Source organism: Phacochoerus africanus, chromosome 4 (genome assembly GCF_016906955.1).
Source record: "Phacochoerus africanus isolate WHEZ1 chromosome 4, ROS_Pafr_v1, whole genome shotgun sequence".
Classification (NCBI taxonomy): domain Eukaryota; kingdom Metazoa; phylum Chordata; class Mammalia; order Artiodactyla; family Suidae; genus Phacochoerus; species Phacochoerus africanus.
Window position 1 is genome coordinate 10170523 of NC_062547.1, and position 16067 is coordinate 10186589.

General features: G+C 57.3%; 2 protein-coding genes and 1 long non-coding RNA gene across 4 annotated transcripts in view; 2 read left to right on the forward strand and 1 right to left on the reverse strand.

Annotated features, from left to right (window-relative positions):
- The first annotated feature begins 211 nt into the window (after window positions 1-211).
- LOC125125100 (uncharacterized) lies at window positions 212-3827 on the forward strand. Its single transcript, XR_007134364.1, has 4 exons — window positions 212-762; window positions 1669-1806; window positions 3278-3371; window positions 3768-3827. It is a non-coding gene; the product is annotated as an uncharacterized LOC125125100 (long non-coding RNA).
- On the reverse strand, window positions 848-14123 carry TKFC (triokinase and FMN cyclase). 2 transcript variants are annotated; one of them, XM_047775586.1, is made up of 18 exons: window positions 13801-14123; window positions 12541-12636; window positions 9401-9590; window positions 7803-7913; window positions 7548-7729; window positions 6301-6379; window positions 5932-6021; window positions 5300-5334; window positions 5139-5223; window positions 4954-5043; window positions 4211-4327; window positions 3759-3878; window positions 3483-3620; window positions 2280-2386; window positions 2073-2176; window positions 1903-1936; window positions 1708-1797; window positions 848-1394 (listed from the first exon to the last, which is right to left on the reverse strand). In XM_047775586.1, exons 2-18 carry the CDS (start codon window positions 12541-12543, stop codon window positions 1233-1235), a joined length of 1737 nt encoding a protein of 578 aa, XP_047631542.1. In that variant the 5' UTR covers window positions 12544-12636; window positions 13801-14123; the 3' UTR covers window positions 848-1232. The 2 variants fall into 2 exon arrangements, with proteins under 2 accessions (XP_047631542.1, XP_047631543.1); XM_047775587.1 differs by lacking the exons at window positions 9401-9590; window positions 12541-12636; window positions 13801-14123 and adding an exon at window positions 8180-8393.
- Window positions 14124-14208: 85 nt separating this feature from the next.
- Window positions 14209-16067, forward strand: part of DDB1 (damage specific DNA binding protein 1) — a 30176-nt gene continuing 28317 nt past the window's right edge. The window contains exons 1-2 of the mRNA XM_047775585.1: window positions 14209-14433; window positions 15634-15782. Coding sequence (XP_047631541.1) covers window positions 14373-14433; window positions 15634-15782 — 210 coding nt within the window. The 5' untranslated portion in view covers window positions 14209-14372. The remainder of the gene's footprint in view (window positions 14434-15633; window positions 15783-16067) is intronic.

The following is a 16067-nucleotide window of genomic DNA, read 5'->3' on the forward strand; positions in this document are numbered from 1 at the left end:
GTGTCTGTGCCTTGTGGTCAGGGACCTGGGGTGTGGCTGACGAACAGGGCACCCTGGGCAGAGAGTGAGGAAGCTTACAGCCAAGTTTGGGTAAAATAAATAATGGCCCCTTTCCCAGTGTGACCGGCTGTAGATGCCACCTCCCGACGGAGCAGACGGCCCGCAAGGTGGTGGATGCAGACACCAGCGATCCCAGTACCTCCCAGTGAGTGAGCGCCTGGGCTGGGCTGGGGCCTTCCTCTTCATTAGTTCACTGGAATCCTTTCCACGTCCCCAAGACAGGCACCATTCAGATTTTACAGGTTCTAAGAAGCTAAATAATAGGCCTGAGCTTTGTAGCTCGTCTGAAGCAGAACAAGGATTCAGTCATGCCTGTCTAAAGTGAATCCATGCCTGGGCCTTTAACTAACCCCCTGGCTCCAATGCGCCGGGTATGCGCTGCATAGCCTCTGCCACGCACCACACAGACTCAGCTGCCCCGCCCCCGCCTGCCCCCACGGGCCCTCGGTGACTCTCTAGAGGCCTGGGGGCTGGCCTAGACGCAGTTTCTGTTCCACTACTGAGCCTTAGAATATGGTGGCTTCTTTTCCTTCTGGTGAGCCACTTGCCCACGTGATTCCTGCAGAATCAGTGAATGCTGTTAGTCTGGTGCTGAGAACAGCACAGCCGCTGGGTGTGGTGTGTGTGCCAGAAGGACGCAAGTGGGGATCCCAGTGGAGGTGGCCCTGCCTTTGGGTCTCGGCTGGAGGAGGTGGAGATGAGGTGAGCACTGCAGCCAGGGCTGAGGTCTTAGTCCCGGGGCTTCAGTGGGCCCATCTGTTCACGTACCCTCAGAAGCAGCAGCAGCTCTTTGGCTTCCGTGTGGTTTATTGACTTGCTTCTCCACACTGGCTCAGCTCAGGTACAGAAGCCCTTTCACAGGGAGTCTTAAAACCAAATTCGCATTGCCTGTTAAGGGCTGCGCTGTCACCCACAGAAAGGCCTTATCATGGAAGCCCAGGGTTGGCTGGGGACAGCCGGTGACCCTAGGACTCCACCCTCCCTGAAGAGGGAAAGGGTAGTGCCTGCAGTGTCTACAGTGGAGTAATTCTGGATGCTGCCTGAGGGATTCCTGCTGAACTCAGAGGACTGACCCTGAGGGTAGGCAGGGGAGGGCAACAGCTGGAAGGCAGAAATAAGTGACAGTGACCACTGTGCACAGCAATAGGAGGCACTGAGCCCCAGGGAGGCTTTCATGCCCCCTGGCTCTGCAGAACCTCCAGGATGGCACGGAGAATGGCAGCGGCCGCCACTGCCCCGGGGTCTGGCTGATCCAGCCGTGCAGAGCTGATATAACTGGCTCTTCCAGCTCCAGCTTCCATGTTCTTGGTGGCTTCCGCTGCAGCCTCTGCGTTCTGAGGGGTGGGGGTGTGAGAGCAGGTTCAAGGAGGCACCACCAGGCGTCCTTCCTGCCCCGGACCCTCTTCTCTGTCACCAGGTTGGAGAGGTCACCTCCCACTCACCTCTAGCAGGGCAGGGGCCACCACTTACTGAGGCCTGCTATGTCCCAGACCCTGAGCATGGGCTCCACCTCTCTCTTTAGCTCCATAGCAACCCTCTGAGCCAGGTACCCGCCTCCATTTTTAGAGGAGGAAACTGAGGCACAGAAAGGATATTAACTTGTTTAAGGTCACCTGGAGATGGGAGCCTGGGCCCCGCCTCACTCACCTTGACTGCCTTGGTCAGGACTGGGAGCAGGTTAGCCCCCGGGCTCTTCCAGGCTTGGAGCTCCTGTCCTGCTGCCCACAGGGAATCCAGCTGGACAAGGTAAGAGAGGGGGCTGAAGACAGGTCCTGCCACTGAGGGTGGCCTTCCCTAGGTGTTTGGCATTCAAAAGGGGGAAGGGCTGGGCCAGATACAAACCATAGTCCTGTCCCCTGGGGCAGCCTTTCCGTACCTGGCAGGGAAGAGAACAAATGAGGCTCACTGTAGGGCATCGCTCTGGGGGTGGGGACACGGCCTGGCTGGGAGCAGGTGACATCAGTCTCCTCCCCCAGGCCACGCCTGATCGAGGGCACAGGGCTCTGGCTTACTTCTGCATGGCCTCCAGGCCGGCATCCATGGCAGCAGACCAGGCTGCAAGGTCAGTCTTGGCCTTGAGCGGCTGGGCCGCCGCAGTCAAGAACAGGCCGTAGAGCTGCGGGGGACCAGGATGCTGAGCACACAGGGCCGGCCTGGGCCTCCAGCAACCAGGGCCCCTCTGAGGCAGCCCTCCGCCCCCGGGGGTAGCCGGCACTCACTGCCCCAGATGAGCCTCCCATCTTCTCCAGTAGCAGGAGGGACAATTTGGAGAGTAGCTGGGCAGGACTGGCGGGTGGTGGGCTCTCCTTCAGCCAGCCCTGAATCGCTGCAGGCAGAGAGAGATGGCGAGGGATTCAGAGGCCCTCCTTCCCACCTGCCTGGACCCCAACCAGGTACTCAGGCCTTGCTGCCAGGCAGAAGGAATGGGTGCTGGGAGAGGCTGGGGGAGGCACCACAAGGAGATTCCCAAGGCTCCTTTCTGGATCCTGCCTGCCGCCTGGAGAGGGGTGGAGGCAGGGACCTCAGCTGTCACCTAGCAGGTGACGTCTCCTTGCTTCCCCCCTCCTTCTTTTCTACATTACTGATTTACCTCGTTCATATTTTCTCTCTCCCCCCAGAACAGAAGCCAAAGGGCACTGATTTTAATCTGTTTTGCTCATTATTATATCTATAGAGTTGAGGGCAGCACCTGGCCCATGGCTGGCATGAAATACATTTTTCTTGACTGAATGAAGCTCAATGATTGAGAGCTTTTCACTAGTTGGGATAAACTGAGAAAAATCAGGACAACAGAGTAAGTTTCCCTGTAGAATAAAGGTTTTTTCGCTTTTCTATGGCACATGGAGGTTCCCAGGCTAGGAGTAGAACTGGAGCTGCAGCTGCCAGCCTACACCACAGCCACAGCAACACGGGATCCGAGCCCCATCTATGACCTACACCACAGCTCGCGGCAACGCCAGATCCTTATCCCACTGAGCAAGGCCAGGGATCGAACCCGATTCCTCATGGATACTAGTTGGGTTCTTAACCTGCTGAGCCACAACTGGAACTCCTTTTTTTGGGGGAGGGGGTCCTTTCTTGGGGGCCAGGGAGTAAACCCGCACCCTCACAGAGACAACACTGGGTCCTTAACTCGCTGATCCACAATGGGAACTCCTGAAGTTCACTGTAAAAGACTGTGTTTCATTCTGTGATAACAGCCTTCCTACATTTGCAGTGTTAAAAGCGTCTCTTCGTGAGAACAAGCGAAAGGAACGCGAGGTTTTGTGAATGACAGCCTCTCTTAGCAAGAGGAAAGCTGCCAATCCCATGTGAGTGCTCCGAATGTTCCTGAAATAATTCTGGTTCACGAGATGCCAAAATCTCAGCATGATGTGCCACACCAGCCTCTGTCCCGCCCCAGACGGGGCCACGGCACTGACCTCTGGCGGCACGGCTGTGGGTGGTGCCGCAGTCCCCGTCGCCGGCAGCGCGGTCCAGGGCGTTCAGCTGTTCCTCCAGGCCCAGGAGGGTGGCGCACACCCGCTCCAGCACACGCACCATCTGCTTCGAGGTCGCGCCTGGGGAGGGAGGACAGTGGGGGAGAGGCCCGGCCGGCCCTTCTCACAACCCAACTTGACCAGTGAGGGAGGTGGGAGCCCCGGGGCCCTGCGCCCTTCAGGCCTCAGGCCACGTCCCCCCAGAGCATGGCTCCGTACCTCCCGCAGCAGTGGCATCAGGAGCCTCCGGGGGCTCGGCAGGGGCGGCCCGGCTCCGCTTCCGCCCAGTCACAGAGACCTTGGCCACGTTAGGCCAGGCTGCTGCGGTGGTTTCGGCATCTGGGGACATGGATGACTCTCTCAGAGACGGACTGGCTGGCCAGGGGTCAAGTGTGGCGTGGACTCCCCCATGGTGGCCTGGCTCTTCCCACCTCAACAGGCAAGTACTGAGTGTCTGCTGTATACAAGGGAAGCGGGGGTCCCTGGGGGAGGACCCTACTACCAACTCTCCACAGTCAAGTGGGAGCTGGGCAGGGCTGGGGAGGCCAGGAAGGGCCTGTCCCGAGGTTCTGATTGTCACGGTCAGCCCTGATGGGGCCCCTCCAAGTCCTCCTGGCTCCTTCCAGCCCGAGGGAGGCCTGGTGTGGCAGACACCGGCTTCCAGGTCTCACCTATCAGTTTCAGGAGGGGCTCGTCCACCAGCAGAAGGGTGAGAGAGACGCCAGGCATCTCCAGGGCTGACATGAAGGTGCCCACCAGGGCACGGGCAATCTTCACCCCGCGGCCCTCTGTAGGATGACGGCATGGAAGCGTGTGAGGAACAGGTGGAAGGATGGGCACGGCCCCCCTGAGCATCAGAAAGAAGGAGAATGGGAGAAAACAAGGACTTGGGAGCAGAGGCCCTGAGGGTCAGAGTGCCTCGGGGCAGCCCTCAGTCATGCCTGGAACGAGCACATTCCCTGGAGGTGTCCCTTCCATAGGGACATTAGACAGATGAGTCATTACAGGTCTCACTGACTGGGTCTCAGCAGGTCTCCGGTCTGTGCTAAGTCTCATTTACTCCTCACGACAACCCCCAAAGCCACGTGCTATTATTACCCTCTTTACAGATAAGGAAATAGGCTCACAGCACCCTGCTTGCTGAGGCAGAGGAAACTTGGGCTTGACTGACTGCACAGCTCATGCTCTGGACCATCCAAAACCTTAGCTGCTTTTCTTTTTTTCAGCTGTGCCTGCAGAAGTTCCCAGGCCAGGGATCAAACCAAGCCAAGCCACAGCTAATGGTGATAATGGTGAAGCCTTAACCACTAGGCCACCTGGGAATTCCTCAGCTGCTTTTCTTAGGTCCAGCTTCAAAGGGTGGGAAGGAAGAAGCTCTGGGGGTCAGGAGGTCCCCTCCCAGGGCGGGGCTCACCCAGAAAGCGGACAGCGGCGTCGGCTATGATGCCCAGTTCCAGGTATGAGAGGCCACCCAGGTTGTTGACCATCAGCACCACTGAGGAGCCTGTGGGCAGAGAGGACACCCAGGTGAGACTCCCTGGGCCCCGTTCCCAGAGGGGGTGGAAAGGCCGGGAGACAGACAGCATGACAGCCCCTCACCAGACTGCACGGGCACGTGGGACACATTGGAGGAGTCTGTCATGTGGTTCAGCATGTGTGCCACAATCTCGTCGGCGGTTGCCATCTGTCAGAGGGAGCCGGGGCTGAGCTGCGCTGGGGGCCTCGGTCTTAGACCAGCCCGCGCCGGGGAGGGCACCTACCTTTATCCGGAGCACGCCAGCCTCCCCGTGGATCCCTGCGGACAGACAGAGTCACTGCTGACCTGCTCGGCGCCTGGGATTCACTCCGTGGTTTCTGTTCAAGGATGCACGGAGTGCCCTGCACTAAGCGAGGCACGCGTCCGCAGGGTGGGGCGGGGGACAGACAAAATAATGAAAAATGCAGCCTTTGCTCTATGGGAGCTATGGCTTGGTGGTGGAGAGAGCTAGAACGTAACTTTGAACTAGCCAAGCAGCTTTAACGAGAGGCTGTCACAGAGAGGCCACATGTAGCCTCTGCCCATCACTCTGGAAGCACAGGGGACGAAGCGGGAAAGTTTTGCAGCTGGGATGACCTCTGAATGGCTCTGCATCTTGGTGGGGGCGGGGGACCCGGGACGGTGTGAGCAAAGGCAAGGAGCTGGGCAGGCACGGAGCCCCACGCGGCCAGAGCCCTGGGTATGGAGGGCAAAGTTGGTAGAAACCAGGGGGCTGGGCCACAAAGACCTCATGCGCCCACTTAAAAATACTAGGACCCCCTAGGTGATGGCTCCATGGGAGCAGAGAGGGCCAGGTAGGTACAGGGGCAAAACGCAGGTGGCAGGCATGGCTGGAGAGGGGTGGCGCAGGCTTACCCAGGCCCAGCTCCACCTCATCGGCTGAGAGCTCAAAGGTGGGTCTGGAACCAGGGACGCTGCAGGAGGACAGGCTCACTCCCAGGGTTCCTACGAGAAATGAGGTGTGAGAGGGACGACCATTCTGTTCTTGGTTGGCGTCAGGCATCAGGCCGGGCAGCGGCAGTGCCTCAGAAGCCTCTTCACGGAGACAGGCTGCCAGGCTCCCCATCCCAGTGATGGGACAGAAACCCGGCTCGGGGAGCTGGCTGTCCCCAGGAGACCCTCCCTCAGCCCCGGGGGAGTAACCTGGGAGGCCTGTGCTGCTCCTAGTCCAAGGTTGGCCTTGACCTCCCCCGCCCCCTCCCCGACCCCTGGGCCAGCACTCACCCATGGCCTTGGCGACCACGCTCACCCGATTCGTGATCTCCTCCAGCCCCACACCTGCCTCAGCCAGAGCACCTGCCACCTGCACCCACACAGAGACAGGCCCCCAGAAGGGAAGGAGTCACTGTACCACTCGTGGTAGGAGACAGGCTGGGGCTGAGTGTCTAGCCCGGAACAGGGGATCTCTTAGTCCTGCCACGTCAACCTGCCCGCCATGTTTACGGCACCTGCCAGGAATCTTCAAGAATCCCTGAGCCAGAGGAACTTCACAAACGGAGAAATGGGCCCAGAGGGCTAAGGTGACGTGTCCAGTGTCACACAGCCAGGTGGTGGCTAGTTTCCCCATCCTTAGTCTAGAGTTCTTTCCCCACGGCAGGCACCCTGTGGCTCACTTTACCCACCAGTCACCCACCTTTTGCCAACTACCTAGTATGTGCTGAAGAAGGAAAAGGGTGACTAAGTCACAGTCCCTACCCTGGAGGAACTTGATCGGGGGAGGGGCTGGGGAAGCCAACACATGCAAATTGTACATTTCATGTGAGGTGACAAATCTGACGATGGTGCTAGGGACAGGGTGTTCTGGGAGCACTGGGGTGGGGTGGGGGCTCCCAGCCTGCCTGACACGGGGAGGAAAAACCTCCCCAAAGGAGAGACGTCAGAGGCGGGCCACGACGGAATAGGAGTTAGCCAGGCCAAAAGGGGGTCAGACAGGGAAAGGATTTTCAAGGCTAAAGACTCAGCATCAGCAAAGCCCAAAGGTGAGCCAGTGCCTAGCTGCTTGGCGTGGCGCGGGAGAAGACCGTGGGGGTGATGGGAGGTCAAGGAGGAGGGGCAAGGGTGTGGCGGGTGCCTGGCGGAGGAGGAGCCTGGGTTGACTGTCAGGACCCAGGCCCTTTCCACAGCTGAACGACCTGGTCAGCTACCCATTTTCGAAAAACACCCCTGGAGAGCTGTGGGGGGGAGACGGGGCGGGCGGGGGCAGGAAGCAGGCCGGGGAGCGGGTGAGGCGGTGGCTGCAGCCGCATGGGTGCACTGGGGTGAGGCTAACATGGGAGCGCGGGGCTCGGGGGAGGATGTGTGGGCCCTGGGGAGCAGGGGCAGTGGGCGGTGTGGGAGGGAAGGGTCTGGGCCTAGGGAGCTGCCACGGCAGGGGGGCCTACATGAGCCAGGGAGCCCTGGGGAAGGGGGGCTGCCTGGAGAGAGAGGGCTGGGACGGGCTGGCCGGTGGCATCCGGGGCGGGGGAGCTCACCTTGTGTATGAGCACCGTGCCACAGAGCCCCCGCCGGCCCGCCTTCTTCAGGACGGTGAAGGCGCTGTCGTCCCCAATGACCACCATCTCCACGGGGATGCCCTCTGCCCGGGCCTGCTCCCGGGCCAGGCCGAAGTTGAGCCGATCCCCAGTGTAGTTCTTCACGATGAGGAGGGTCCCCACTGCAGGAGCAGCCAGCAGGGGCCCCATCAGCGCTGGCCCTCCCAGGCAGCCCCACCTGCCCGCCAGGCTTACCTGTGCCCGCCTGGGCCACTGCCCTGATGGCGGCCAGGATGCTGCCCACTGCCGGGGAGGTGAACACGGCTCCTGCGATGACCCCTGTGAGCATGCCCTTCCCTATGAACCCTGAGAGGAGAGAGAGGTGGGGAAGGATGCTCGGCGGGGACCTGCACCTGCAGGCTCTGGGGCGTCCCATGCTCCTGGGCGGCACAGTTTGGTGAGCCCTGCTGTGCGCCTGAAGCTAGAATGGCACCTGGTGGCTCTCCTCGGGTCGTCCATGTCTATGGAGAGGCCTTCCCTGACCTCCCAAATGAAATAATCCCTCACCCCACCCCCAGCGACTCGCTGTTCCTGGACCCAGTGCTCCTGTCTTCACTCTCTCGCTTACATACTCTGGCAGGATCTTTCACTGCTGTGTATCTGGTTACTGTTTGTCTCCCCAAAGGAGAACAGAAGCTCCAAAGAGGGCAGGCACCCTGTCCGTTCACTGTTGCGCCCCCTGGTGGCCAGAACAGTTCCAGACACACACCAGGTGCTCGTTAGCACTGGCTGAAAGGATGGATGGATTTGCCCCAGGGAGAAAGATCTAGAGAAGATACAGAGGATACGAAGCCTGGTCCCTACCCACCTCCCCTCAATACCACCCCTGCTCCTGCCACCTGAGCTCTCAAGGGAGCTCACATGCCTGGCACCGAACAGGAAACATACCAGGACCTTCTACATTGTATGTAAAAATGCAGGGGGGGGGCGTGTTGCCATGGTGGTGCAGAGGAAACAAATCTGACTAGGAAAAATGAGGTTGCGGGCTTGGTCCCAGGCCTTGCTCACTTGCTCACTGGGTTACGGATCCGGCGTTGCTGTGAGCTGTGGTGTAGGTCGCAGATGTGGCTTGGATCCTGCGTGTCATAGGCCAGCAGTTGTAGCTCTGATCAGACCCCTAGCCTGGGAACCTCCATACACTGCAAGTGCAGCCCTAAAAAGCAAAAAAAAATTCAGACAGGAATTCAGAAGTGGGATACCACGTTTCCTAGGCTGCAAAAGTCAGGAAGGCTTCACAGAGGAGGGGACAGCAGGTCAGCTGGGCCTTGAAGACCAGGAGGATTCATGGAATCAGAGATGGAAGGGCCTGAGAGGATCATGTGGCCCAGCCTTGGTGGTTTTTTTTTTTTGCTTTTTAGAGCTGCACCCCTGGCACATGGAGGTTCCCAGGCTAGGGGTCACGTTAGAGGTGCAGCTTCCAGCCTACACCACAGCCACAGCAACCTGGGATCTGAGCCTCATCTGCGACCTATATCACAGCTCAAGGCAATGCTGGATCCCCAACCCACTGAGCGATGCCAGGGATCGAACCTGCAACCTCATGGATACTAGTTAGATTTGTTTCCATTGTGCCACAACAGGAACTCCCTATTTGGCCCAACCTTGTGCTTTTATAGATGTAGAGACTGAGGCACAGAGAGAGGGCATAACTGGCCCCAGATCACAGCTCAAGGGAGTGGGAGAGCTGTTTCCAGGGCCCGGCTCTGTCCTAAACCTCCTAACAGCACCGAAGATCTCCTAGGAGAGATCATTCTGCCCAGAGCCCAACCCCACCTCCAGCCCAGGGTGCTCACCGGCATGGGCAGGCTCATGGCCAGAGCCCCCACCCGACAGTAGTGCCACCCGGCCCTTGAGACTGTCCAGGTCAGAACGGAGGGCCACTCGGTGGCCTTGCAGGAGCTGCAGGCTGGGGTTGCAGGCCACCAGGCCAGCAAGGGCATCGTCGGCACAGCCTGCCACTGAGTTCACCAGCTTCTTGGAGGTCTGCGGGGAGAGGAGCAGGAGGAGGTTTTGGGTGTGGGTGGAGGGACACCCCTATCCTGCCCAGTCACACTGCTGTGGCTAAGACCCTTAGCCCAGGCCCAGCCAGCAACTCCAGGGAACAGCGGTTCCTTGAATTAGGCATCATTTTTATCAGGTGGATGCTTCCATGACTTTTCTTAATTTATGACTTTTTTTTTTTTTTTTTGCTTTTGCTTTTTAGGGCTGCACCCACAATATATGGAGATTTCCAGGCTAGGGATCTAATCAGAGCTACAGCTGCTGGCCTACACCACAGCCACAGCCATGCGGGATCCGAGCCACATTCTGTGACCTACACTACAGCTCATGGCAAAGCTGGATCTTTAACCCACTGAGTGAGGCCAGGGTTATCCTCATCTTCATAGATACTAGCCAGGCTCATTACTGCTGAGCCACAGTGGGAACTCCTTAATTTGTGACTTTTTATTCAGTGCCTAACTTGTTTAAAAAATTTTTTTACTTAATGATTTTTATTTTTTTCCATTACAGCTGGTTTACAGTGTTCTGTTCAGTGCCTAAATTGTGATTTAAACTTATTCTTCGAATTGAAGCCAATGAAGAATGGCTTCGGTACAAGGAAAATGGAGGAATTGGAATCCTGAGTATAAAACAAATTAATAAAATTGAGGCCCAAGAGCCTTCTGTCAAAAGAAGAGAAGCTCCAGGTTGAGGGTCCTGTGCTGGAGGAGGGGGCCAGACAGACCCCCACACCCATCTGCTGTTCCAACTGGGCTCTGATGCAGGGCAAACACTTCGCGAGCCTCGAGGTGTGCCAGGCTCAATGCTAGGCGCTGAGAACAAACAGAGCGCGGGTCCTGCCCTCGGTGGAAACAAAAGAGGTCCTTACCACGTGCTGTGGGAAGTGCCACACAAGAGGGATGTGCACCTGCCCCAGGGGCACAAAGAGGGGGACCTTGGCCTCCTTAGCATTTCCCGGAAGTGTTAGGAAAGGGTAAATTGGAGTCCGCTAGGTAAAGGGAGTGAGAGGCACCGGGAGGGGAAAGGGACCAGGGACCGTATTCCAGGCCAAGGGAGCGGGTGTGAAACTGTACCAGGGCCAGGGGCCAGGCAGGAAGTGCGTTAGGATGACTTGAGCAACCAGTCAGGTAACCAACAGGGAGAAGTGGGCAGGGCCTCAGGAGCCAAAGGAGGAACTTGGCCCTGGGGAGCCTCAGGCGGGAGGGTGGAGGGCAGGCAGGCCTGAGAGTTACAGCTGAGCCGACTGGGGGTGCAGAAGTGGGGGGTCCAGGCATGGGGCGCTTTGCATCAGCTGTGAGAGCTCACTCTTCAGGTGTTCCTCTGAAAAATGAGGACCTAATATACCAGTGTACGTGACTGTTGTACACAAAAAACTGAATTAAAAGGAGCTACTCCCTTCTTCAAACGAACTCTTAAAAGCTGGAGCTCACTGAATGGGGTCTGCTGCAGCTCCTGCCTTTGTCCCGATTAGAGTGAAATTAGTGCCCCACTGGGACCGAGCAGGCTGGGCTCCCAGCGCCGCCTAGTGGCCCAGCAGCAGCCTGCAGCTGATCCCGGTCCTGGCAAGGGACACTTCTCCCAGGCTCCTTCCCCAAGCCTGCAGGGAGGAACTAGGTTCTTCATGCAAGCTGTGGCCTTTCCTAGGTCTGGCAGGGGCCAGAGCACGGATGGAGAGCCAGACCGCGTGCTAAGTGCTTTTAAGAAAATCTCATTTAATCTTCCAACAACGCGACTGGACAAATTAGCCTGATGAAGAAACCGAGGCTCACAGTTAAGTGACTTTGCCCAAGGTCACACAGCCAGCAAGCGTCCAGGTCTGCCTGGCTCCAAAGCTGGTTCCGTTTTGGTTTTATCATGCTGCTTTCCCCAGGGGCTGAAGGGAGGCTGAGAATGGCAGAGGGTATGCTCTAGGAAGGGCTCGGCCTGTGGCTCTCAGAGCCTGCCTACCAGGGACTGGAATACTCGATGACGTTGTCAGTTGGTCTCAATTCTATGCCCAGCCACCACCCTCCAAGAATGTGCCCCCTCAACCACCCCGGAGAGTCTGTCCTGCCTGGGATTTGCAACTATTCCCAAACCAGAGGCAGAGGAAGGCTTGGGGACCAGTGCCATCCTTGGTTCCCAGTGGCCTGAAGGGATGGAAAAAGAAAGGAAAGTCGGCTAGGACCCTGCTCTGATCAACATCTCATTGATTAATCTGCCTCATATTGCAGATGAGGAAAGAGGCTCAGAGAAATTAGGTTTTCAGTAAAATGTCACACAGCTGGTTGGTGGTAGGCAGAAATTTGAACCCAGGTCTTTCCAGGCCTATGCTAAACCTCCCACAGTGTAGATCCCACAAGCCCACACATGCCCAAGGCTCAAAAAGAGGCACCAGGTCTGTCTTCACAACTCCAATGACTGGTAGTGCCTATTACAGAGTAGGTAGCTGTTTATGCTCTTTTTTTTTTTTTTTTTTTTTGCTTTTTAGGGCCATACCTGCAGCACATAGAAGTTCCCAGGTTAGGAGTCACATCAGAGCTGCAGCTGCCAGCCTACACCACAGACATAGCAATGCCAGACCCAAGCTGCGTCTTTGACTTACACCACAGCTTGTGGTAATGCCAGATCCTTTAACCCACTGAGCGAGGCCCAGAGATCAAACCTCCATCCTCATGGATACTAGTCAGGTTCTTAACCTGCTGAGCCACAACGGGAACTCCATAGGTTCTGATTGAAATGCACAACCCAGACAGGGGGCAGGTGGATCCAGGCCTGGCTGGGCCCAGCTGGGAAATGAAGAGAAGTCAGGCCCTGTGAGGGCAGACCACCCTCTCTCTTAACCTCAGAAGGCACAGCATCTGTTGGTCAGGGAGCAAGGGACTCTAGCCTGCGCTGGCACCCTAGCTGCCCCAAGACCATGGTGCCCTTCCCTGGCCCTTGTGGGACTCACCATGGCGGGGAGGCTCTGAAGGAAGCTGAGTTCACACCTTCGCGCTGAGCTGCCGGAGGAGAGGCAATCCGACGGGGCCTGAGCGGCAAGCAGTGCCTGCAGGAGGGGGTAACAACATGAGCTGCCGAAGGCACTTGCAGCCTACTGGTGCAATCGTGCCTCCAGGGCCCTTAGTAATTAGGGAGCTGCCCCAGACTTTGATCCAGGTCCAAACTCTAGAACGTGGGCTGGGGATGGAGAAGAGCGTGGGGCTGATCAAGGTTCACCCCCGCACCTTGGCTGCCAGAACACTGATCGACCCATGTTGGGCACAGGGCTGCCTTGTGCTCAGGAGTAGCGCCCACCTTATCACCAAGGGGCAAAGTTACCCAGAAAGTAACTTCATCTGTTACACGGGCGTCAAACACAGTGAATATATTCATAACCATCTCCACACACTTGCTCTTGTTGGTGCTGGCACCGCCCCAGGGAGGCAGCCGCGTCCGTGACTCCATTTGGCTTCTGGGAAACTGACCCAGAGAGCTCTACCAACATGTCCAATGCCATGCTGGTAAGAGCCAAGACTCAAACCCATGTTTAGTATTTCCACAAAGCCTGTGTTTGACCGATAATTCAGTGCGTACAGAGTCAAGGCACAAGGTCCTCGGTGTGGGAAACCACGTGTGTAAACCACGGTGATGTTTTAGCTCCCTTCAGTTCGGCCAAGTTCAGAGGTGTCTTGGGGTCATGCTGGGTCTTGGCCTCACTGCATGTGTCTGCAGTGGAAAGAATCCACACCTGCCTTGGCAACTCTTGACTTGTGGGGGCACCTTAGGTAAACCCATTTTGCCGAGCCTCAGCTTCCTCATCTGTAAAATGGGGGTTGCCTCCTCCCTAGTCTTCAGGAGGTGCTCTAAGCCACGTGGTTCTCCTCCTCCTCCTCGCAGAGTCTGTCTGATGTGGAATGGCCTGGAAGTTTCAGGGCCAACAGACTGCTTTCCTGGGTCACTAAGGTTCTCACCAAGTAAATTCTCATTTTGTGTTTGAGGTAAGACTTTGCACAGCCATAGGGGCACTAATAATGCTGGGCAAGTGGCCTGCGGGGCCAGTTCAAACACAGTTCAGAGGTGAGAGGGTAGCGTCCAGGTGCCAGCCTCCCCCGCCCCCCGCCCCGCCCCCGGCCGCCCCGCTCCCGCCAGGTGATGGGTCATTCTAGGGTCAGGGCAGGATACCGGCTGAGTTTAGAAGTACAGGGAGGGCTAGGCGAAGGGAGGTACGAACCTCGGTGCTAGTCTGGGAGATGCACAAACTGATGTCACCTTCCTCCCCTCTCTAAGCCTCTGCGGTACCTTTCCGTTCCCAAAGGGAAAACAGCCCCGAGGGCTCCCGGAGCAATGAAAGGGGAGTGGACCGGGTTTGGGGAAGGCGAGGGGTGAGGCCCGGGGATGAGATCCGCAGATCAGCTTCGGGGGAGGAGGGGACGTCGGTGCACTTCAGCTATCCGCTCACGCCCGCATCCACCACCTCAGCACCCGCCGCCGCTTCTCAAAGACGCCCCAACAGGGCGCCCTCATCCGGGTTCTCGGGGCTCCGGCGGTAGAAGGGGGCGGAGCCTCAGGGGGCGGGGCCTCCCTTGGTTGGCCGCCTCCCGCGCCTTGAGTCCTCCAAGAGGCCAGGTGAGGCCGTCCCGTGATGCCCCGCGTCTCGGCCGCTCTGGCCTGCAACGTGTCTCCGGGGCGGAGGCAGCGGCAGTGGAGTTCGCCGCGCGCGGGTGGGGGCCCCCCTGTCTCTTCGCTTGTGTCCGTCTCTCTATCGTTGCGCTTGAGTCCCGCTGGGCCGTCCCGGGCCTCGACATGTCGTACAACTACGTGGTAACGGCACAGAAGCCCACCGCCGTGAACGGCTGCGTGACCGGTGAGGCTGCCACGGCAAGAGACCCCGGCGGGGGAGGGAGTTGGAGCGGGGGGGAACCTAGGCCTAGGGAGGCCGGAGGCCCCCGGGCGGCCTCCAGGACCAGGCCCGGGGAATGGAAGGCACTGGCGGCCGAGAAACCTCCCCCAGCCCCCGACTCTAAAGGTGTCTCATCACGCGCCGTTCGGGTGGGGGGTGGGGGGGTAAAAGCTGCTCTTGAGGGTCCCCTTTCGTTCTTTGAGGTCACTTGGCCTCGAGGACAGGGTTGAGCCTACTGGGACAGAGTGGAGTGTGAGTTGATTGTGCGGGGCTGCTTGGACCGCGGGATTGACCTCGTGTGGTCAGGGGGGAAGGGGGTCGGTGGTGATGGCGACTCTGGAGCGAGAATTTTCCTGTGGGAGAGCCTGGGAGGTGCAGGAGGTGGGGGGAATGTGAGAAAGGTCCGCATTCCCCCCAAAGAGAGAGTCTGCTTTGCTTGGGGCTGTTGTTTACAAGAGGGAGCTGCTGGAGAGGAGGGTTTGGAATGGCCCGGCCCAGGCTGGGTTTGCCTTGTTTATGCAAGGATTCTTAAAGACGCAAATGCCCAGAATCCGGGAATAATCCTTTTGAACCAACTTCTCAGCAAAACATGAAGCCCTCAAACTTGTATGTTTATGTAAATCCTAATCCTGATTCCCAAAGAAAACTGTTGTTGGAAGCAGTCTAACTGTGCAGATGGGGTTTTAGTAGACTGCTGGGAGGGCAAGAGATGCAGCTAAAGCCATGTTTTAAGATAAGGCTCTGGCAGTTTTCTTCATTCGACCTGGTCTGTTTGGTAAGAGATTTTGTGAAAATTGAGAGAAAGACTGAAAATAAAGAGGAGCACTTACTCCAGCATCCCTTAATTAGAGGATGAGTGGGCCACTGCAGAAGGAAAAGTGAAATTTGAGGGCACCGAGCCCGCGGAAGGGTTTTCACAGTCATTGTCAAGTTGAAGGACATGCTACTCTTAGGTCCAGTCCAGTTTTCGGAGTCTGATTAGGGAAGTAGCTTTCTTGAATGTATGCAGCAAGGCTCTTTGAGGAATCAGTGAGAAAGGAACGAGTGGAGGGAGCCAGAGAAATACGTGCAGTAAATGAGAATGTTAGGAGGTTTTAGGTAGAAAATGCTAGGATAATTTAGATAGTGCTTTGGCTTCAAAAACTAGAGAATCTGTTCTTTCAGGACACTTTACTTCAGCTGAAGACTTGAACCTGTTGATTGCCAAAAACACAAGGTTAGAGATCTATGTGGTGACAGCCGAGGGGCTTCGGCCCGTCAAAGAGGTGGGCATGTATGGGAAGATTGCCGTCATGGAGCTCTTCAGGCCCAAGGTAAGTGTTCTGGGTTGGGCCTTGCAGCAGCAAAGGAGAACTTAGGTCGTCGTTGGATTTACGTCGTTTTTATGCCCATCGCTTGCTTGGAGTGGGTGCCATAAGGCTTAGGAGAGAAACCTTTCTCTTTTCAAATGGCAGATTTTAATTTATATTCTATTTAACAAGTTGCCAAAAGTAGGAAAGACTCACTAGGGGAAAATGGATCAAGTCGACTTCTTTAGAAGGGACTGTAAACGCGGTTTGAGATGTGGGCCCCGTCCTGTGGGTCATCACAGTGAGTGA